We start from the raw sequence: 21,234 nt of genomic DNA, 5'->3' as shown, positions 1-21,234 counted from the left end.
ACTGTTTTATCTGTCGTGAAGGAGAAATGGTCGTCTGCGTATATATTTCAAGTCGAGAACGGTGTGCGCAGTGTTAAGATGGTGGTTAGGCAGCATATTCCGTCTTTTATTTTGGTAAACGGTCACCGTGCGTTTGTCACGTACAGTGGCCAGCCACAAACTTGCTCCTTTTGTAATGGTGTTGGCCATTATAGGCAGGATTGTCCGAAGCGAAAACGGCCTGTTCAGCTACCGCTTGAGGCCGATTTGCAAGGAGTTAGTTTTGCTTCCGTCGCCGCAACGGTCTTGGGTTCCGCCCCCCCCGCGCCCGCGCGGCGTGCGGCAGATGTTAATCTTGCTGCCGCCGCGGAAGCGATGGATGTGTCTGCTGATCATAGTGTCTCTGCTGTTGCGACTACCGGCCAGGACTCTTTGTCCACGGTTTCGGAAAACGTGCCTGCTGTTGTTCAACCGGTTGTGGGTGCTGTTGTGTCGGAGACAGTCTCTGACTCCGTGCCGCAGTCGGTAACCGATGTTGTTTCGCGCCCTAATTCGGACTCTGTTGCCCCCACTGTGTCGCAGGCGGAGCCCTCTCCTTCTGTGCCTGCACCCGTCGTTGCACCCTCTGACGTTTCTGAGCCTCTTCCTGTTGCGGAATCGAGCGATGTTTTTGTGGAACCAAAACCGCAGCGGGATGAAGCTCGTTCTCGCAGTTCCAGTAGGCAACGCTTCCGCAGTGCCAGTAGCTCCCCTTCCTACGACAGAGGTTTAGCGCGAGGTGACCGTAGTCCGTCCCCAGTAGGGCGCCCCCCCGCCTCTTCTTGGGCGTCGCAACGCCGCGCCGGGCGGCGCGACCTCGACGTGGAGCTACGGCCGCCTCCGGCTGCCGGCTCCGGGCGTCAGCCGCCGCGCAAACAACAACAACAGCAGCAGCGTGCCTCCTCTCGCCACGCACAGTCAGCTGATCTGAGTGTTGCAGCGCAGCAACGTGACGTTGCTGTTCGCCATCTACGGACTGTGTTAAGTCAACCCGCCTCTGTAGATGTGCCTGTTTTAGCGCCAGACACGGTTTCGGCTGTGACTGCGGCATCTCTGTCGACTAAACGGAAGGCAGAGGATGTACACCGTCGTCGCGCTGGTCCTTCTATTCACGACCGCGTGTCGGTGCCTTCTTCCGACGTGGAGATGTCCGTTAAGGATTCTGTGTCGGTCGCTTCTGGCGTGACGGCTACTGCCACCCTGCCGCCCCTCTCCCCCTTCGAGCCTTCGGAGTGGGCGAAGGATGTTGTGGAGGGTGGGGAGACGTAGTGTGTGTCCTGTGTGCCCCCTCCCCTGTCGCGCACCTGCACCTCCCGTGTTTTATGTGTGTTTTACTTTTGTGTGTGTCTTTTAATTGTGTGAGTCTATGACTTACGATTTTAGCCAGTGGAATGTTGTCACCATTAATCTTAACAAATTGAGTCACCCGTGTAAGATACTGGCTTTTAAGAACTTTTTACGTGATCACCACTGCCATGTTGTGTTTTTACAAGAGGTGACGCGTGATGCCCTTGTCTTTTTACACGATTTTAGTGACTTTACTGTTATTGACAATGTTTTACCGGATCACAGTACAGGAACTGCCATTTTAGTACGTTCTGACCTCGCTATTTCAAATGTTGCTATTTTACCTAATGGTCGTGCCGTTAGTTGCACTATACTGGGCGTTGTATTTGTTAACGTCTATGCTCCGTCTGGGAACGATAAGCCGGCGAGGGCTGTTTTTTATGGGCAGGAATTGTGTGCGCTGTTACACCGGAATGTGGATGCTTTAGTTGTAGGCGGCGATTTTAATTGCGTTTTAGATGTTGTTGATCAGGTGCCTCGTCCTAACATTTGTCGCGAGCTCGGCGACTTGGTTCGCAGTTTTCAGCTCGTTGATACGTGGCGTGTTTTAAACCCTGATGTTACGCATTTTACTCATTTTTATCCCACGGGGCACAGCCGCCTGGACAGAATTTACGTTTCTGCCCCGCTTTCTGCCCGTATTTGCCGCACGGAAATGTTTCCCGTGCTGTTTTCTGATCATTCCGGTTACCTTTGTCAGCTTTTATTGCCTAGATTTTGTGTTCCCAGGCGAAAGAATTTGTGGAAATTTAATTGTGCATTATTGAACGACGACCATTTTGTGACGTGTTTTACCAATCTGTGGCAGAAATTGCTCGGGACCAAGCGAGGTGACTGTAGTGTGCTGGAGTGGTGGGTCGGGGAGGCCAAGCCGGTGATCAGGCGGTTTTTAATGGATTTTAGCCGCGAGGCGGCTCGGTGGCGTCGCGCTACCGCCCGCTTCCATCAGGCGTGTTTACAAGACCTCGCGCTGCGCGTGACGTCACAGCCTGCCTTGCTGCCCGCTTTTAAGCAGTTCCAGCGTAAGCTTCTCGCTGATTTGCGTGCTGTTAGTGGCGGTGTCGTCGTCCGCAGCCAGCCTGCGGGGGTTGTGGATGGCGAACCATTGTCGCTTTATCATCTGCATAGGGAACGCAGGCGGCGCGCCCGTCTGCACATCGGTACCTGGAAACAGTGCGACGGTAGACGGACTACTGTCCAGTCCGACATTGAGCGGGATGTTTTTACTCATTTTAGTTCCCTTTTCCGTGCGCTGGATGTTGATTGTAATGCGTTGCGGGATTTTTTACACGTCATACCTCATGTTTTAACTCGTACGGATAGGACGCTTTTAAATGCTGCTTATGTACCTGACGACCTGTACGATGCTATCCGACGAAGCCCTAAAAGTAAATCGCCTGGTCCCGACGGCATTCCTGCTGAATTTTATCTGAAATTTTATGATCTTTTTCGTGATGTTTTTGTGGCTCTTTTAAATGAAATACGGGATGGTGCTGTTATCCCTGCTGCGTTTGAGGAGGGGGTAGTGACATTGGTTCCCAAATCGACTGCGACGCCCTGCATTGACGCTGTTCGGCCGATCACTTTACTGAACGCCGATTTTAAGATTGTAACGCGATGCGTGGCTCAACGCCTTAAAGTTGTTTTACCGTCGGTCCTCAGTGATAGTCAATCATGTGCGGTGCAGGGTCGAAACATTTTTGATGCCGTCCTCGCCTATCGCGACTGTATCGGTTTTGTTAAAAGTGCGAGACTGCCGACAGCTGCCATCTTCTTAATTGATTTCAAAAATGCTTTCGACCGCATTAGCCATGTGTACCTCCGCCAGGTTCTTGTGCGGATGGGCTTCGGTTTTAAGTTTACGACTGTGGTAAAGCATCTTTTACAAAATGCGACGTCACGTGTTAGTGTCAATGGCCACTTGACGCCAGCTTTCCGTGTTGGGCGCTCGGTGCGGCAGGGGTGTCCCCTTTCAATGGCCCTTTTTTCTGTAGCTTTAGATCCGTTGCTGCGAATTATCGGCCGCGACTGCCGTGGCATTCAGATAGGGACGCACCGCCTCATTTGCAAGGCGTACGCCGACGATCTTGGCGTTTTTCTTGGCCATTCTGATGACGTTGACACTCTATATGGTGCACTGCAACGCTTTGAAAAAGCTACAGGTGCCATTGTCAACCCAACTAAGACTGTTTGTTTGCCTCTTACACCCCGCGCACGGTCCATACAGCGGAGCTGGTTTTGTGTCCGCGAACAGCACAAAGTCCTGGGCGTGCTTCTTTCTTCTCATCCACAACGGATGGAGGCGCTCAATTGGCGGTCTACGCTCCATAAGGTGCGCGCCGTTGCCAAGATCTATGCGGCTCGCACGTTGGCGCTTCGTGACAAGGTGGCCTTGATCAATACTAACATTCTGGCCAGGGTGTGGTACCTCGCACAGGTCCTTCCACTGCCTCGGCAGTTGGAACGTGCCCTCAAGCAGGCGGTGTATTGGTTTTTATGGCGAGGTGACATTTTTAAAGTCTCGTATGACACCTGTACTCTAAGCCCGACAGATGGTGGTTTGGGTTTAGTAGATCTTCGCGCGAAGTGCTCTGCTCTCCTTTGGAAACGGACCACCGTTGTTATGGAGAGGGCCCCGAACGGTACCACTGCGGCGGTCTTCCGTATGTATCGTCCTCTATCAGTGGAGGCGCCGGTGAATGTCTCGCACATTCCCTTTTTTCTTAACTATGTGCGTCGCTACTATATGGACAACAGCTACCTCGCGCTATGTGACGTTCCCAGTCTTCGAGTCTGCGACGTCGTTTCTGCTTTCCGTGGATCACCTGTGCGTTGTAAGTGGGAGTATCGGCTACCGTGGTATAATTGGGTCGCGGTATGGAAAAATCTTGCCAGCCATGTTCTTCCTCCCTCTGTACACGCCGTGTGGTACAAGGTTGTGCATCGTACCTTCCCTACCAATTCGAAGCTCCATTCCATCAACCTCATCTCGTCTGGAGCTTGCGACTTGTGTGATGCGGAAGATACACTTGAACACCGTTTTGTGTGTGGACATTTTTGCAGTGTTTGGGATGCCGCCAGAGATATGATTCGCCTAATCACTCGAGTGGATACGCGTTCAGTCTTGCCGACCGACGCCTTAATTCCTCAATGCGTCGCCTACCCGAATACAAAGAAGAATGCTACGGTGTGGCTCCTGGGTCATACCGTTTTTGCAATGTTTCACCTGAAATTGACTACTGAATTGGACTTTCTTACCTATTTATGGACTCAGCATGAACAAACTGAAGCTTTGCCTGGCTATCGTGCTACTTTTGCAAATTTTTTGAAGGTTGCACTTGCTCATGCCTTTTCCCGGATGTCGGTGGATGCTTAACATGTTTATGACGGTTTGGTATACTATTCTATTTTGACCGCTCAAGCTGTGTTTTTCACGGAACGAACACTTATGGAAATACGTGTACTCAGAGGAACTCTTTTTTTTTTTTTCTTATCTGTGTCTTTTTTTATTTCCGGTACAGTTTACCTTTTTCTTGATTCTGATTTTTTATGCTGTGGACATCGGCACTTTTATTTACAAGCACTGGTTTTCTCCTGTAGGTCTCCCATGTGGCGGCGGTGATATTTTCAATTTTCACTAGTGTTACCACGCAGTGACTTTCATTTTTTTGTTTTTTTTTTCCTTTTCGTTTCACTTGTCCACCTGATGGACTTTACCCCTCAGTTTTACTGGTGTGGAATTTTCCCGGTAATAGTGACACTAAGGAAGTGGTTTTATTTCTACTGGATTTTGTTTCCCTGGCGGAGTCATTGTCTCCATGCAGAAGATTGCTGGATTATGGTTTTTTTTTGCTCTTGCCGCTTTTTCCCGACGGACGTCGACCGTTTTCAGGACACCAACGGGGGATACTGACTTTCTTTTCGTCCGTTCGTCGTGGGACATGGAGTCAACAGCACCTTTATAGCTCATGAAGCTCGCCAATAGAAGGCATTTTGTGGAGAGCGACACGGCCGGGCTATAAGGGGAGATGGGAGGCCCGTTAAAAAAAAAAAAAAAAAAAAAACGTGCTGTTGGCTCTTTCTCATTTTTTCATTTTTACGTCGCTACACCTGCCAGGCCTCTTTTCATAATAACTTTCAGGTGTCGACAAAGATGCTTCCACAAGCATTTTAAAGTACTGTATTAAACGTAAAAAAAAAAAAATAAAAAAAAGGTGCTGTTGGCTCCCTTCCTTTTTTTTTTTTTGTTATGTCGCCAGCCCAATTTTCAAACTAACTTTCTGTTGTGACAAAGATGCTTCCTTAAGCCTTTTAAACTACTGTAATGGTACGAAAATGCAGTAATTAACTCAGTTTGAGGGAGAATGTGCTAACCAAGTTTGCCAAGAAGACTTTGAAAACGACAAAACAGTACGAATCGGCAGGTGATTTCTGAAATACGTCACCGCCTATTGTTGTGTAGGAGTGTAGAGTTCCAAATTTGATTTGTAACCACGAATTTATTCCTTAGTCTTCTCGTCTCGTCTCGTCGCGTCTCGTCCCGCAGACGTTTGTCGTGCTTGCGCTGTCATATGGACCACGACCCGAGCGGCAGCGAGCGGCAGTCGAGCAAAGTCGGGACAAGTCGGGACGGGGACAGGGACAGGGATAGGAATGGTGCGAATGCACTGCAAACTACGCAGACACCTGGTGTGAGGCGAGGCGAGGCGAGGAAGCCCACATCGCTACCAGTGGCGCCCTCCAGCACGACACTGCCACACCCCGCACAGGCCCTCCGCTGAACACCAGGGACAAGATGCGTCCTCCGCTAGTGTCGAAGGCTGCACGCGCAGAGCGAATGACAGGGGGTGCAACGAGCAGCAGTGCGTCTCACACACGCGGCGGTGCGCCCGCCAATTCGGCCGTCGCTCTGCTGGGACGCCGGGCGCGCCTCCCCGCGCCGTCCTCGAGGAACTGGCGGTTGCGGAAGGAAGCGCTTTCGTCAAATGCGGCCGAAAACTAACATTTTGTGTGTTGGGAGAAAAGCCGAACGCGAATTCTGCCGTGCTCCTACATTAGATGAGCGCCAACGGCCATACCATGATGAATACACCGGTTCTCGTCCGATCACCGTAGTTAAGCATCATCGGGCCCGGCTAGTACTTGGATGGGTGACCGCCTGGGAAACCCGGGTGCTGTAGGCTTCCTTCCTTTTTTTTTTGTTATGTCGCCAGCCCAATTTTCAAACTAACTTTCTGTTGTGACAAAGATGCTTCCTTAAGCCTTTTAAACTACTGTAATGGTACGAAAATGCAGTAAGTAACTCAGTTTGAGGGAGAATGTGCTAACCAAGTTTGCCAAGAAGACTTTGAAAGCGACAAAACAGTACGAATCGGCAGGTGATTTCTGAAATACGTCACCGCCTATTGTTGTGTAGGAGTGTAGAGTTCCAAATTTGATTTGTAACCACGAATTTATTCCTTAGTCGTCTCGTCTCGTCTCGTCTCGTCTCGTCCCGCAGACGTTTGTCGTGCTTGCGCTGTCATATGGACCACGACCCGAGCGGCAGCGAGCGGCAGTCGAGCAAAGTCGGGACAAGTCGGGACGGGGACAGGGACAGGGATAGGAATGGTGCGAATGCACTGCAAACTACGCAGACACCTGGTGTGAGGCGAGGCGAGGCGAGGCGAGGAAGCCCACATCGCTACCAGTGGCGCCCTCCAGCACGACACTGCCACACCCCGCACAGGCCCTCCGCTGAACACCAGGGACAAGATGCGTCCTCCGCTAGTGTCGAAGGCTGCACGCGCCCAGCCGGACGTGTGTTAGGCTCGTGCCTGCTGACACCTTCGTGTGCTGCAGGCGGTGTCTTCGTCGCGTGTTTGGTGCTGCGCCTCGCAGCGTTCTCTCTTCTCTACTAGTTCCTGTAAGTTTATTGACGCTTTATTATGAATCGTGCTAACTCCGTACAGTGTGTTTTTGATAGGAACGCGGCTAGACCGTCGCCTTTTGATGTACACGAATGGGTATTTTCCGAATTGCGTATTCCCGAATCTGATTTGATCGGTATCCAGCTTGACTTTATTCAAAACTCTGTATTTTTGAAACTTCCGACCGCGGATTTTGTAGACAAGCTTGTTACCGAAAGTGGTGGAGTTAAGAAGTTTAAGCACGTGGACGGTGCTTTGTCTGATGTTTTGATTCTGCCGGCAGGCTTCGGCATTCGAAATGTGAAAGTTTATAATGTTCCGTTCGAATGCCCAAATGAGGCCATTGCTCGTAAACTCGGAGAATTTGGCACCGTGCTTAGTGTGGAGAATGATGTGTGGCCTGCAGGATTTAGGTACCGGGTTCTGAGTGGTGTTCGGACGGTCCGTGTAGATTTGAAGAAACATATACCGTCGTATTTGCTCATTGCTGGCACGCGCGCTTTCCTCAGCTATAGTGGGCAGCCGCAGACGTGCTCCGTGTGTGGCAAAACAGATCATTTGCGACAAACCTGCACTTTACGCAGGCCGGCTCAGCTGCCGCGCGAAGCTGCTGATACCTCCACGTATGCGGGCGCGTTGGTTGGACCCCCCTCGATCACCCCGCCCGACCGACCGGTTTCTGCCGCTCCTGCAGCTGAGGCTCCTGTGTCTGACAATGTGACTCCGCCCACAGTTGTCGTTCCCCCGGTTGTGTCAGAACAAAGTTTACCTGCCGATCACACCCCTCGCGAGGTCCGTATTGCTGATTTGCCAGCCGTCAGTGTTTCGGACGTGCCCGTTCCGGAGACTTCTGAAATGTTGGTCGCGTCACCACGGCCGATTTCAGTCCCCGCCCCGCCGACAGACAAGCGGAAATTGCCGTCACAGCCGGGCCCGTCCACCGCCGGCGAGGCGGATGCTAGCGGTGCCGAAAGTGAGGTGTCCCAAGCTTCCACTCAGTCCGCCCCTGCCGATCCAAAACCGAAGCGTAAAAGGTCAAAGAAGCGTTCGAAAACGGCGCCCACTGAGGGCGTCGACGTCACCTTCGACCAGGCGGTTGAGGGACTGACGGATACTTTGGTCCAAGAGCGTCGCGACGCACCTTTCGTACACGGTCCACCTGTGTCGGTGCCCACCGCCCCCGCTTCCCGGCCCGTTCCGGACGCCGTACCTGCTCCTTCGGACACCATGCAGTGGTCTGATGATGTGGAGGAGGATCACTTTTTCTAGTTCCGCTTAAGTTACAGAGTCCACCCTGACGCGTGCATTCCACCAGTTACGCGTCCTCACCCTTAATATCAATCACATCCGAAGTGACCGTAAAGTTCACGCCCTCTTACACTTTTTGCAATCTGCTCGTTGCGATGTGGTTTTCCTTCAAGAAATAACAGCTGACGTTGTCCCGCATCTTACTGCCTATAATGTAATTCTTAATATTGATCCGGAAGCGACCTTTGGTACGGCTATTTTAATCACGCCCGGTTTAGAGTATAAACACGTAGAAATTTTACCGAATGGACGAGGGTTGGCATGTGTTATCTGCGACATATTTTTTGTTAACGTGTATGCCCCCTCTGGAACTGACAATAAACGTCTGAGGGATACTTTTTTCCATCATGATTTATGTCAGCTCTTCCATCGAAACCACCGACGGATCATCTTAGGTGGTGATTTTAATTGTGTCTTGCGTGATGCCGACCAGGAGCCGACGGCGAATAAGTGTCTTGCACTGCAAACTTTAGTTGACACTTTTAAACTTGAGGACACGTGGCTTTGTTTTAGTCCGACTGCTACAGGTTTTACTTATTTTTATCCTACTGGGCATAGTAGATTGGACAGATTTTATATATCGCCGGACCTCGCTGCTCAAATCTTGCAGGCAGAAGTTGCTCCCGTCGCTTTTTCGGATCATTGTGGTTATTTGTGTGCTTTTAATGTTCCGTCTGTTCGCCCAGAACGTACGCGATCCTACTGGAAATTCAATGTTAGTGTTTTGGATGACGTCAGTCTTGTCGAACAGGTGCATTTGTTGTGGCACCAACTTCTTCAGAGCCGCCCACAGGCGGGTTCTACTGTCGATTGGTGGCTCCGTCACGCTAAACCGGCTATTCGTACTCTGCTCATTAATTACTGTCGTGACAAGGCCCATTGGGAAGTGATGACGGTCGCTTTCTATCGCGATTGTTTACAGGATTTAATTACTCGGGTTACCGACCGCCCTGAACTCCTTCCCACGTTACGGAAAATTAAGACGAAGATTTTAAACCATCTGCATCGGAAGGCACAGGGCTCTGTTGTCCGTAGCAGGCCTTTCGATCCCACTTTGGAGGAACCGCTTTCATTGTATCATTTACGACGGGCCCGTCTGCGGCGTGAAAAACTTTTATTCACCGACTGGATGACGCGTGACGGTCTTAGGACTTCAGATTGCCGGGTGATTCAGGACGAAATTTACGATCACTACTCTAATCTCTTTCAATCTCAACCTTTGAATGAAGCCTCCTTGCAGATGTTTTTACACGACCTGCCTTCTATTTTAACGCGTCAGGATAGACTTCTTTTAAATAAGCGTTTTACAGCTGCTGATGTTTCTGCCGCCGTTAAGGCTAGCCCGAAGGGAAAGGCCCCTGGCCATGACGGCATTCCTGTGGAATTTTATGTGAAATTTTCCGGTCTTTTAACTGATACTTTTGTTGCCATGGTGAATGAAATACATAATGGTCTCGATGTGCCGGAAGAATTTTTAGAGGGTCTCGTCGTCCTCATCCCGAAAACCACTGGCATCCCAAGTGCGGTGACTTTACGGCCGATCACACTCTTAAACGCCGATTATAAAATCATAGCACGCTGCTTTTCCCACCGTTTGCGGCCGGCGTTGAAGACCGTCATTAGTCCTTCTCAATCGTGTGCCGTACCTGGACGGAATATTTATGACGCTGTACTCGCGTATCGTGAGTGTATCGCTTCTGCCTCGTCACGCCGTGGCGGCCGGGCTGCGATACTTTCCATTGATTTTCATAACGCGTTTGATAGAATTAGTCACGAGTACTTGCGGCGGGTCATGTCTAAGTTTGGATTTGGTTTAACATTCACGCATGTGATATCTAACCTTCTGAAATCGGCTACATCCAGAATCCTTTTTCATGGCCAGGCCGGTGATGTCCTCAGGATGAACAGATCCGTCCGCCAAGGGTGCCCACTTTCCATGGGATTATTCGTTTTAGCGTTGGATCCTCTGATCCGTAAGATAACAAATGTTTGCCACGGTGTCCCGTTTGGTACGGGTTCGCTTGTCTGTCGGGCGTATGCGGACGACTTGGGTGTTTTTATCCAACGTCCCGATGATATTGATACGCTCCGCCTCATTCTTCACCAATTTGAAACGGCATCGGGTGCGGTTGTGAACCCCCGTAAGTCCATCTTACTGCCGCTTACTGCGACCATGAGGGCTGTCCGTCGTGATTGGTATACCGTAAGGTTGCGACATAAGATTCTCGGGATCCAGATGACTGCCAATGTACAACAAATGGCGGTGATAAATTGGCGCGCGGTGTTATATTCTGTACGAGCGGCGACTCAGGCTGCCGCCAAACGAAATTTGTCTTTGCTGGATAGAGCTTCGGTTGTAAATACCCAGGTGTTGGCCAAGGCCTGGTACTTGGCTCAAGTTTTGCCGGTGCCGAAGGAGATTGAACGGGCAATCAAGCATGCTGTTTCTTGGTTGGTCTGGCGAGGCGAAATCTTTAAAGTCGCCTACAATATTTGCACGCTCCCGCCGGACAGGGGCGGCGTCGGTATGGTTGATTTTCCTTCAAAGTGTGCTGCCCTTTTGCTCCACCGAACCAACCGTGTAATAGCCAATGCGGGGCTTAGCCCCACGTCGGTACTCTTCGACCTTTACCGCCCTGCTTCTCTCCGCGCGCCTGTCTCTGTCCAGGCTATCCCGTACAGATTGAATTTCGTTCGCCAGTATTTCCTCCACACTAGCTATCTGATAGGCGACGACCGGCGCAGGGGTAGCGTCAGCGCGATCGCAGAGGCCCTCCGCGGAACTCTGCCGACTAACAAATGGGAGTTGAGGCTGCCGCAATGCGATTGGCGGACGGTGTGGTCCAACATTTCCAGTAAATTGTTGACATCCGATGTTCGGGCCACCTGGTATAAAGTTGTGAATCGCACCGTTGCCACGAATGCGAAACTCCACGCAATCAATCTCCTCCCGAGTGGCCTCTGCGGGCGGTGCGCGGCTGAGGACACGATCGAACACCGTTTTGTGTGCCCCCAGTTTCAAGAGGTATGGGATGCCACCCGTGAGATGTTGGCATTGATCAATCGGACTACCCCGCGTGCCATACAGCCTTTGTATATCCTGGTTCCCGACTGGCGGCCGTATCCTGCCACCAAGAGAAACGCTACCGTGTGGATCGCTGCGCATGCTGCACATGCGATTTTTTCTCTTCGACTCATGGATCGCTTGCAGTTTTTGACGTATCTTTGGGACTACTATGGGCGGGAGAAACGTAACCCGCAGTATGTTTCCAATTATGCCCGATTTTTAGATGTACCTCTACGGACCGCCTTTACCAAATTACATATTTCTCTCCTGCCATGATTATGTACTTTCCATTCCACTGTTCCTTTTGGTGGAATGTGCGGAATGATATCATTGTTCTATTCTTGATGTATGACAGTTAATTTGTCTCACCGGCTCGACAAATCTTCCGCCATTTTGGGAGGTTGTCCTTAGGATTGCCATATTGGTTTTTTTTTTTTTTTCTCTCCTGGATTTGACGATTTGTTCCCTAATTGCTGACTTTTCCTAAATTTTTGTGACTATTGCAGGACTGTCAATTGCCTTGTCCCTGAACTGTGAGACGGTGCTTAAAGATATTTTGTGTTGAAACGGTTGCCTCTTGGGCACGGAAATCCAGCTTATCGAGAAGACGAAATATGTTTGCTGCTGCCGGAATTGTGTAGAATTCACCTTTACCGTGCGCCGGACATATTTGGCACGTATAGTGTGCTCGTTCGTGTGTGTTTTTTATTTTTAAATTTTCTTTGAGAGTCTCTTTACTTTTGCTTTTCTCTTGCGGCGGGAGGCCTCCGCTGCTGACTTGTGGTCATTGTCCTTCTAGAATGGTTTTTTATTTGTGTTTCGCGTTTGCGTTCTTCCTTCCTCACGTTATATCCACACCTTCAGCGGATGGTATTCCTTTCTCACATCGTTTTGGACATGTTTCCGCTGGCCACAATGGACCTTTGTTCTCCTAAAGGATCTCAACAAAAAAAAAAAAAAAAAAAAAAAAAAAATAATAAATAAATAAAAAAAAAATAAAGAAAAAAAAAAAGAAACCAATAAGAAAAATGCTGATCTCACACAAAAAAAAAAAAAAAAAAATAAAGAGAGTACAATACACCACCTTTTCCGTTATTCCCTGTTTCTTGGGTTGGGAGGGCGAGGGAGACACTGTGGCCGGGCCTCGGATTGCGACCCCCGCCCACTCTGCCTCCACCGCCACCCTGGCCTGCTCTTACAATGAAGTATATTTAGTTGAAAAAAAAAAATACTCTCAAAAAAAAAAAAAAAAAAAAAAAAAAAGTTCTCGTCCGATCACCGAAGTTAAGAATCATCGGGCCCGGCTAGTACTTGGATGGGTGACCGCCTGGGAAACCCGGGTGCTGTTGGCTCCCTTCCTTTTGTTTTTGAAAAAAAAAAAAAAAAAAAAAAAAAAAAAAAAAAAAAGTTAAGCATCATCGGGCCCGGCTAGTACTTGGATGGGTGACCGCCTGGGGAAACCCGGGTGCTGTTGGCTCCCTTCCCGTTTTTTTTTGTTATGTCGCCAGCCCAATTTTCAAACTACGTTTCTGTTGTGACAAAGATGCTTCCTTAAGCCTTTTAAACTACTGTAATGGTACGAAAATGCAGTAATTAACTCAGTTTGAGGGAGAATGTGCTAACCAAGTTTGCCAAGAAGACTTTGAAAACGACAAAACAGTACGAATCGGCAGGTGATTTCTGAAATACGTCACCGCCTATTGTTGTGTAGGAGTGTAGAGTTCCAAATTTGATTTGTAACCACGAATTTAATCCTTAGTCGTCTCGTCTCGTCTCGTCTCGTCCCGCAGACGTTTGTCGTGCTTGCGCTGTCATATGGACCACGACCCGAGCGGCAGCGAGCGGCAGTCGAGCAAACTCGGGACAAGTCGGGACGGGGACAGGGACAGGGATAGGAATGGTGCGAATGCACTGCAAACTACGCAGACACCTGGTGTGAGGCGCGGCGAGGCGAGGCGAGGCGAGGCGAGGAAGCCCACATCGCTACCAGTGGGCCCTCCAGCACGACACTGCCACACCCCGCACAGGCCCTCCGCTGAACACCAGGGACAAGATGCGTCCTCCGCTAGTGTCGAAGGCTGAACGCGCCCAGCGAATGACAGGGGGTGCAACGAGCAGCAGTGCGTCTCACACACGCGGCGGTGCGCCCGCCAATTCGGCCGTCACTCTGCTGGGACGCCGGGCGCGCCTCCCCGCGACGTCCTCGAGGAACTGGCGGTTGCGGAAGGAAGCGCTTTCGTCAAATGCGGCCGAAAACTAACATTTTGTGTGTTGTGAGAAAAGCCGAACGCGAATTCTGCCGTGCTCCTACATTAGATGAGCGCCAACGGCCATACCATGATGAATACACCGGTTCTCGTCCGATCACCGAAGTTAAGCATCATCGGGCCCGGCTAGTACTTGGATGGGTGACCGCCTGGGGAAACCCGGGTGCTGTTGGCTCCCTTCCCGTTTTTTTTTTGTTATGTCGCCAGCCCAATTTTCAAACTACGTTTCTGTTGTGACAAAGATGCTTCCTTAAGCCTTTTAAACTACTGTAATGGTACGAAAATGCAGTAATTAACTCAGTTTGAGGGAGAATGTGCTAACCAAGTTTGCCAAGAAGACTTTGAAAACGACAAAACAGTACGAATCGGCAGGTGATTTCTGAAATACGTCACCGCCTATTGTTGTGTAGGAGTGTAGAGTTCCAAATTTGATTTGTAACCACGAATTTAATCCTTAGTCGTCTCGTCTCGTCTCGTCTCGTCCCGCAGACGTTTGTCGTGCTTGCGCTGTCATATGGACCACGACCCGAGCGGCAGCGAGCGGCAGTCGAGCAAACTCGGGACAAGTCGGGACGGGGACAGGGACAGGGATAGGAATGGTGCGAATGCACTGCAAACTACGCAGACACCTGGTGTGAGGCGCGGCGAGGCGAGGCGAGGCGAGGCGAGGAAGCCCACATCGCTACCAGTGGGCCCTCCAGCACGACACTGCCACACCCCGCACAGGCCCTCCGCTGAACACCAGGGACAAGATGCGTCCTCCGCTAGTGTCGAAGGCTGAACGCGCCCAGCGAATGACAGGGGGTGCAACGAGCAGCAGTGCGTCTCACACACGCGGCGGTGCGCCCGCCAATTCGGCCGTCACTCTGCTGGGACGCCGGGCGCGCCTCCCCGCGACGTCCTCGAGGAACTGGCGGTTGCGGAAGGAAGCGCTTTCGTCAAATGCGGCCGAAAACTAACATTTTGTGTGTTGTGAGAAAAGCCGAACGCGAATTCTGCCGTGCTCCTACATTAGATGAGCGCCAACGGCCATACCATGATGAATACACCGGTTCTCGTCCGATCACCGAAGTTAAGCATCATCGGGCCCGGCTAGTACTTGGATGGGTGACCGCCTGGGGAAACCCGGGTGCTGTTGGCTCCCTTCCCGTTTTTTTTTGTTATGTCGCCAGCCCAATTTTCAAACTACGTTTCTGTTGTGACAAAGATGCTTCCTTAAGCCTTTTAAACTACTGTAATGGTACGAAAATGCAGTAATTAACTCAGTTTGAGGGAGAATGTGCTAACCAAGTTTGCCAAGAAGACTTTGAAAACGACAAAACAGTACGAATTGGCAGGTGATTTCTGAAATACGTCACCGCCTATTGTTGAGTAGGAATGTAGAGTTCCAAATTTGATTTGTAACCACGAATTTATTCCTTAGTCGTCTCGTCTCGTCTCGTCCCGCAGACGTTTGTCGTGCTTGCGCTGTCATATGGACCACGACCCGAGCGGCAGCGAGCGGCAGTCGAGCAAAGTCGGGACAAGTCGGGACGGGGACAGGGACAGGGATAGGAATGGTGCGAATGCACTGCAAACTACGCAGACACCTGGTGTGAGGCGCGGCGAGGCGAGGCGAGGCGAGGCGAGGAAGCCCACATCGCTACCAGTGGGCCCTCCAGCACGACACTGCCACACCCCGCACAGGCCCTCCGCTGAACACCAGGGACAAGATGCGTCCTCCGCTAGTGTCGAAGGCTGAACGCGCCCAGCGAATGACAGGGGGTGCAACGAGCAGCAGTGCGTCTCACACACGCGGCGGTGCGCCCGCCAATTCGGCCGTCACTCTGCTGGGACGCCGGGCGCGCCTCCCCGCGCCGTCCTCGAGGAACTGGCGGTTGCGGAAGGAAGCGCTTTCGTCAAATGCGGCCGAAAACTAACATTTTGTGTGTTGGGAGAAAAGCCGAACGCGAATTCTGCCGTGCTCCTACATTAGATGAGCGCCAACGGCCATACCATGATGAATACACCGGTTCTCGTCCGATCACCGAAGTTAAGCATCATCGGGCCCGGCTAGTACTTGGATGGGTGACCGCCTGGGGAAACCCGGGTGCTGTTGGCTCCCTTCCCGTTTTTTTTTGTTATGTCGCCAGCCCAATTTTCAAACTACGTTTGTGTTGTGACAAAGACGCTTCCTTAAGCCTTTTAAACTACTGTAATGGTACGAAAATGCAGTAATTAACTCAGTTTGAGGGAGAATGTGCTAACCAAGTTTGCCAAGAAGACTTTGAAAACGACAAAACAGTACGAATCGGCAGGTGATTTCTGAAATACGTCACCGCCTATTGTTGTGTAGGAGTGTAGAGTTCCAAATTTGATTTGTAACCACGAATTTAATCCTTAGTCGTCTCGTCTCGTCCCGCAGACGTTTGTCGTGCTTGCGCTGTCATATGGACCACGACCCGAGCGGCAGCGAGCGGCAGTCGAGCAAACTCGGGACAAGTCGGGACGGGGACAGGGACAGGGATAGGAATGGTGCGAATGCACTGCAAACTACGCAGACACCTGGTGTGAGGCGCGGCGAGGCGAGGCGAGGCGAGGCGAGGAAGCCCACATCGCTACCAGTGGGCCCTCCAGCACGACACTGCCACACCCCGCACAGGCCCTCCGCTGAACACCAGGGACAAGATGCGTCCTCCGCTAGTGTCGAAGGCTGAACGCGCCCAGCGAATGACAGGGGGTGCAACGAGCAGCAGTGCGTCTCACACACGCGGCGGTGCGCCCGCCAATTCGGCCGTCACTCTGCTGGGACGCCGGGCGCGCCTCCCCGCGACGTCCTCGAGGAACTGGCGGTTGCGGAAGGAAGCGCTTTCGTCAAATGCGGCCGAAAACTAACATTTTGTGTGTTGTGAGAAAAGCCGAACGCGAATTCTGCCGTGCTCCTACATTAGATGAGCGCCAACGGCCATACCATGATGAATACACCGGTTCTCGTCCGATCACCGAAGTTAAGCATCATCAGGCCCGGCTAGTACTTGGATGGGTGACCGCCTGGGGAAACCCGGGTGCTGTTGGCTCCCTTCCCGTTTTTTTTTTGTTATGTCGCCAGCCCAATTTTCAAACTACGTTTCTGTTGTGACAAAGATGCTTCCTTAAGCCTTTTAAACTACTGTAATGGTACGAAAATGCAGTAATTAACTCAGTTTGAGGGAGAATGTGCTAACCAAGTTTGCCAAGAAGACTTTGAAAACGACAAAACAGTACGAATTGGCAGGTGATTTCTGAAATACGTCACCGCCTATTGTTGAGTAGGAATGTAGAGTTCCAAATTTGATTTGTAACCACGAATTTATTCCTTAGTCGTCTCGTCTCGTCTCGTCCCGCAGACGTTTGTCGTGCTTGCGCTGTCATATGGACCACGACCCGAGCGGCAGCGAGCGGCAGTCGAGCAAAGTCGGGACAAGTCGGGACGGGGACAGGGACAGGGATAGGAATGGTGCGAATGCACTGCAAACTACGCAGACACCTGGTGTGAGGCGCGGCGAGGCGAGGCGAGGCGAGGCGAGGAAGCCCACATCGCTACCAGTGGGCCCTCCAGCACGACACTGCCACACCCCGCACAGGCCCTCCGCTGAACACCAGGGACAAGATGCGTCCTCCGCTAGTGTCGAAGGCTGAACGCGCCCAGCGAATGACAGGGGGTGCAACGAGCAGCAGTGCGTCTCACACACGCGGCGGTGCGCCCGCCAATTCGGCCGTCACTCTGCTGGGACGCCGGGCGCGCCTCCCCGCGACGTCCTCGAGGAACTGGCGGTTGCGGAAGGAAGCGCTTTCGTCAAATGCGGCCGAAAACTAACATTTTGTGTGTTGTGAGAAAAGCCGAACGCGAATTCTGCCGTGCTCCTACATTAGATGAGCGCCAACGGCCATACCATGATGAATACACCGGTTCTCGTCCGATCACCGAAGTTAAGCATCATCGGGCCCGGCTAGTACTTGGATGGGTGACCGCCTGGGGAAACCCGGGTGCTGTTGGCTCCCTTCCCGTTTTTTTTTTGTTATGTAGCCAGCCCAATTTTCAAACTACGTTTCTGTTGTGACAAAGATGCTTCCTTAAGCCTTTTAAACTACTGTAATGGTACGAAAATGCAGTAATTAACTCAGTTTGAGGGAGAATGTGCTAACCAAGTTTGCCAAGAAGACTTTGAAAACGACAAAACAGTACGAATCGGCAGGTGATTTCTGAAATACGTCACCGCCTATTGTTGTGTAGGAGTGTAGAGTTCCAAATTTGATTTGTAACCACGAATTTAATCCTTAGTCGTCTCGTCTCGTCTCGTCTCGTCCCGCAGACGTTTGTCGTGCTTGCGCTGTCATATGGACCACGACCCGAGCGGCAGCGAGCGGCAGTCGAGCAAACTCGGGACAAGTCGGGACGGGGACAGGGACAGGGATAGGAATGGTGCGAATGCACTGCAAACTACGCAGACACCTGGTGTGAGGCGCGGCGAGGCGAGGCGAGGCGAGGCGAGGAAGCCCACATCGCTACCAGTGGGCCCTCCAGCACGACACTGCCACACCCCGCACAGGCCCTCCGCTGAACACCAGGGACAAGATGCGTCCTCCGCTAGTGTCGAAGGCTGAACGCGCCCAGCGAATGACAGGGGGTGCAACGAGCAGCAGTGCGTCTCACACACGCGGCGGTGCGCCCGCCAATTCGGCCGTCACTCTGCTGGGACGCCGGGCGCGCCTCCCCGCGACGTCCTCGAGGAACTGGCGGTTGCGGAAGGAAGCGCTTTCGTCAAATGCGGCCGAAAACTAACATTTTGTGTGTTGTGAGAAAAGCCGAACGCGAATTCTGCCGTGCTCCTACATTAGATGAGCGCCAACGGCCATACCATGATGAATACACCGGTTCTCGTCCGATCACCGAAGTTAAGCATCATCGGGCCCGGCTAGTACTTGGATGGGTGACCGCCTGGGGAAACCCGGGTGCTGTTGGCTCCCTTCCCGTTTTTTTTTGTTATGTCGCCAGCCCAATTTTCAAACTACGTTTCTGTTGTGACAAAGATGCTTCCTTAAGCCTTTTAAACTACTGTAATGGTACGAAAATGCAGTAATTAACTCAGTTTGAGGGAGAATGTGCTAACCAAGTTTGCCAAGAAGACTTTGAAAACGACAAAACAGTACGAATTGGCAGGTGATTTCTGAAATACGTCACCGCCTATTGTTGAGTAGGAATGTAGAGTTCCAAATTTGATTTGTAACCACGAATTTATTCCTTAGTCGTCTCGTCTCGTCTCGTCCCGCAGACGTTTGTCGTGCTTGCGCTGTCATATGGACCACGACCCGAGCGGCAGCGAGCGGCAGTCGAGCAAAGTCGGGACAAGTCGGGACGGGGACAGGGACAGGGATAGGAATGGTGCGAATGCACTGCAAACTACGCAGACACCTGGTGTGAGGCGCGGCGAGGCGAGGCGAGGCGAGGCGAGGAAGCCCACATCGCTACCAGTGGGCCCTCCAGCACGACACTGCCACACCCCGCACAGGCCCTCCGCTGAACACCAGGGACAAGATGCGTCCTCCGCTAGTGTCGAAGGCTGAACGCGCCCAGCGAATGACAGGGGGTGCAACGAGCAGCAGTGCGTCTCACACACGCGGCGGTGCGCCCGCCAATTCGGCCGTCACTCTGCTGGGACGCCGGGCGCGCCTCCCCGCGCCGTCCTCGAGGAACTGGCGGTTGCGGAAGGAAGCGCTTTCGTCAAATGCGGCCGAAAACTAACATTTTGTGTGTTGGGAGAAAAGCCGAACGCGAATTCTGCCGTGCTCCTACATTAGATGAGCGCCAACGGCCATACCATGATGAATACACCGGTTCTCGTCCGATCACCGAAGTTAAGCATCATCGGGCCCGGCTAGTACTTGGATGGGTGACCGCCTGGGGAAACCCGGGTGCTGTTGGCTCCCTTCCCGTTTTTTTTTTGTTATGTCGCCAGCCCAATTTTCAAACTACGTTTGTGTTGTGACAAAGACGCTTCCTTAAGCCTTTTAAACTACTGTAATGGTACGAAAATGCAGTAATTAACTCAGTTTGAGGGAGAATGTGCTAACCAAGTTTGCCAAGAAGACTTTGAAAACGACAAAACAGTACGAATCGGCAGGTGATTTCTGAAATACGTCACCGCCTATTGTTGTGTAGGAGTGTAGAGTTCCAAATTTGATTTGTAACCACGAATTTAATCCTTAGTCGTCTCGTCTCGTCCCGCAGACGTTTGTCGTGCTTGCGCTGTCATATGGACCACGACCCGAGCGGCAGCGAGCGGCAGTCGAGCAAAGTCGGGACAAGTCGGGACGGGGACAGGGACAGGGATAGGAATGGTGCGAATGCACTGCAAACTACGCAGACACCTGGTGTGAGGCGCGGCGAGGCGAGGCGAGGCGAGGCGAGGAAGCCCACATCGCTACCAGTGGGCCCTCCAGCACGACATTGCCACACCCCGCACAGGCCCTCCGCTGAACACCAGGGACAAGGTGCGTCCTCCGCTAGTGTCGAAGGCTGCACGCGCCCAGCGAATGACAGGGGGTGTAACGAGCAGCAGTGCGTCTCACACACGCGGCGGTGCGCCCGCCTATTCGGCCGTCACTCTGCTGGGACGCCGGGCGCGCCTCCCCGCGCCGTCCTCGAGGAACTGGCGGTTGCGGAAGGAAGCGCTTTCGTCAAATGCGGCCGAAAACTAACATTTTGTGTGTTGGGAGAAAAGCCGAACGCGAATTCTGCCGAGCTCCTACATTAGATGAGCGCCAACGGCCATACCATGATGAATACACCGGTTCTCGTCCGATCACCGAAGTTAAGCATCATCGGGCCCGGCTAGTACTTGGATGGGTGACCGCCTGGGGAAACCCGGGTGCTGTTGGTTCCCTTCCCGTTTTTTTTTTTTGTTATGTCGCCAGCCCAATTTTCAAACTACGTTTCTGTTGTGACAAAGATGCTTCCTTAAGCCTTTTAAACTACTGTAATGGTACGAAAATGCAGTAATTAACTCAGTTTGAGGGAGAATGTGCTAACCAAGTTTGCCAAGAAGACTTTGAAAACGACAAAACAGTACGAATTGGCAGGTGATTTCTGAAATACGTCACCGCCTATTGTTGAGTAGGAATGTAGAGTTCCAAATTTGATTTGTAACCACGAATTTATTCCTTAGTCGTCTCGTCTCGTCTCGTCCCGCAGACGTTTGTCGTGCTTGCGCTGTCATATGGACCACGACCCGAGCGGCAGCGAACGGCAGTCGAGCAAACTCGGGACAAGTCGGGACGGGGACAGGGACAGGGATAGGAA

The 21,234-nt window shown here is 51.8% G+C and overlaps 1 protein-coding gene and 9 non-coding genes across 10 annotated transcripts; all 10 read left to right on the top strand.

Annotated features, from left to right (window-relative positions):
* Positions 1–354: 354 nt before the first annotated feature.
* Positions 355–1,287, top strand: LOC126154640 (uncharacterized). The gene has a single exon (XM_049916172.1). It carries the CDS (start codon positions 355–357, stop codon positions 1,285–1,287), a length of 933 nt encoding a protein of 310 aa, XP_049772129.1.
* A 5,142-nt stretch (positions 1,288–6,429) lies between these two features.
* Positions 6,430–6,548, top strand: LOC126154723 (5S ribosomal RNA). Its single transcript, XR_007532263.1, has one exon. It is a non-coding gene; the product is annotated as a 5S ribosomal RNA (ribosomal RNA).
* Positions 6,549–13,971: 7,423 nt separating this feature from the next.
* On the top strand, positions 13,972–14,091 carry LOC126154927 (5S ribosomal RNA). The gene has a single exon (XR_007532454.1). It is a non-coding gene; the product is annotated as a 5S ribosomal RNA (ribosomal RNA).
* An 846-nt stretch (positions 14,092–14,937) lies between these two features.
* Positions 14,938–15,057, top strand: LOC126154926 (5S ribosomal RNA). The gene has a single exon (XR_007532453.1). It is a non-coding gene; the product is annotated as a 5S ribosomal RNA (ribosomal RNA).
* Positions 15,058–15,897: 840 nt separating this feature from the next.
* LOC126154925 (5S ribosomal RNA) lies at positions 15,898–16,017 on the top strand. The gene has a single exon (XR_007532452.1). It is a non-coding gene; the product is annotated as a 5S ribosomal RNA (ribosomal RNA).
* An 835-nt stretch (positions 16,018–16,852) lies between these two features.
* On the top strand, positions 16,853–16,972 carry LOC126155259 (5S ribosomal RNA). Its single transcript, XR_007532763.1, has one exon. It is a non-coding gene; the product is annotated as a 5S ribosomal RNA (ribosomal RNA).
* An 841-nt stretch (positions 16,973–17,813) lies between these two features.
* Positions 17,814–17,933, top strand: LOC126154924 (5S ribosomal RNA). Its single transcript, XR_007532451.1, has one exon. It is a non-coding gene; the product is annotated as a 5S ribosomal RNA (ribosomal RNA).
* An 846-nt stretch (positions 17,934–18,779) lies between these two features.
* On the top strand, positions 18,780–18,899 carry LOC126154923 (5S ribosomal RNA). The gene has a single exon (XR_007532450.1). It is a non-coding gene; the product is annotated as a 5S ribosomal RNA (ribosomal RNA).
* Positions 18,900–19,739: 840 nt separating this feature from the next.
* LOC126154921 (5S ribosomal RNA) lies at positions 19,740–19,859 on the top strand. The gene has a single exon (XR_007532448.1). It is a non-coding gene; the product is annotated as a 5S ribosomal RNA (ribosomal RNA).
* Positions 19,860–20,695: 836 nt separating this feature from the next.
* On the top strand, positions 20,696–20,815 carry LOC126155088 (5S ribosomal RNA). Its single transcript, XR_007532604.1, has one exon. It is a non-coding gene; the product is annotated as a 5S ribosomal RNA (ribosomal RNA).
* Positions 20,816–21,234: the final 419 nt, after the last annotated feature.

Source organism: Schistocerca cancellata, unplaced genomic scaffold, assembly GCF_023864275.1.
Source record: "Schistocerca cancellata isolate TAMUIC-IGC-003103 unplaced genomic scaffold, iqSchCanc2.1 HiC_scaffold_1100, whole genome shotgun sequence".
NCBI lineage: Eukaryota > Metazoa > Arthropoda > Insecta > Orthoptera > Acrididae > Schistocerca > Schistocerca cancellata.
The sequence above is the reverse complement of the archived record's forward strand: the minus strand, read 5'-3'. Positions and strand labels throughout refer to the sequence as shown.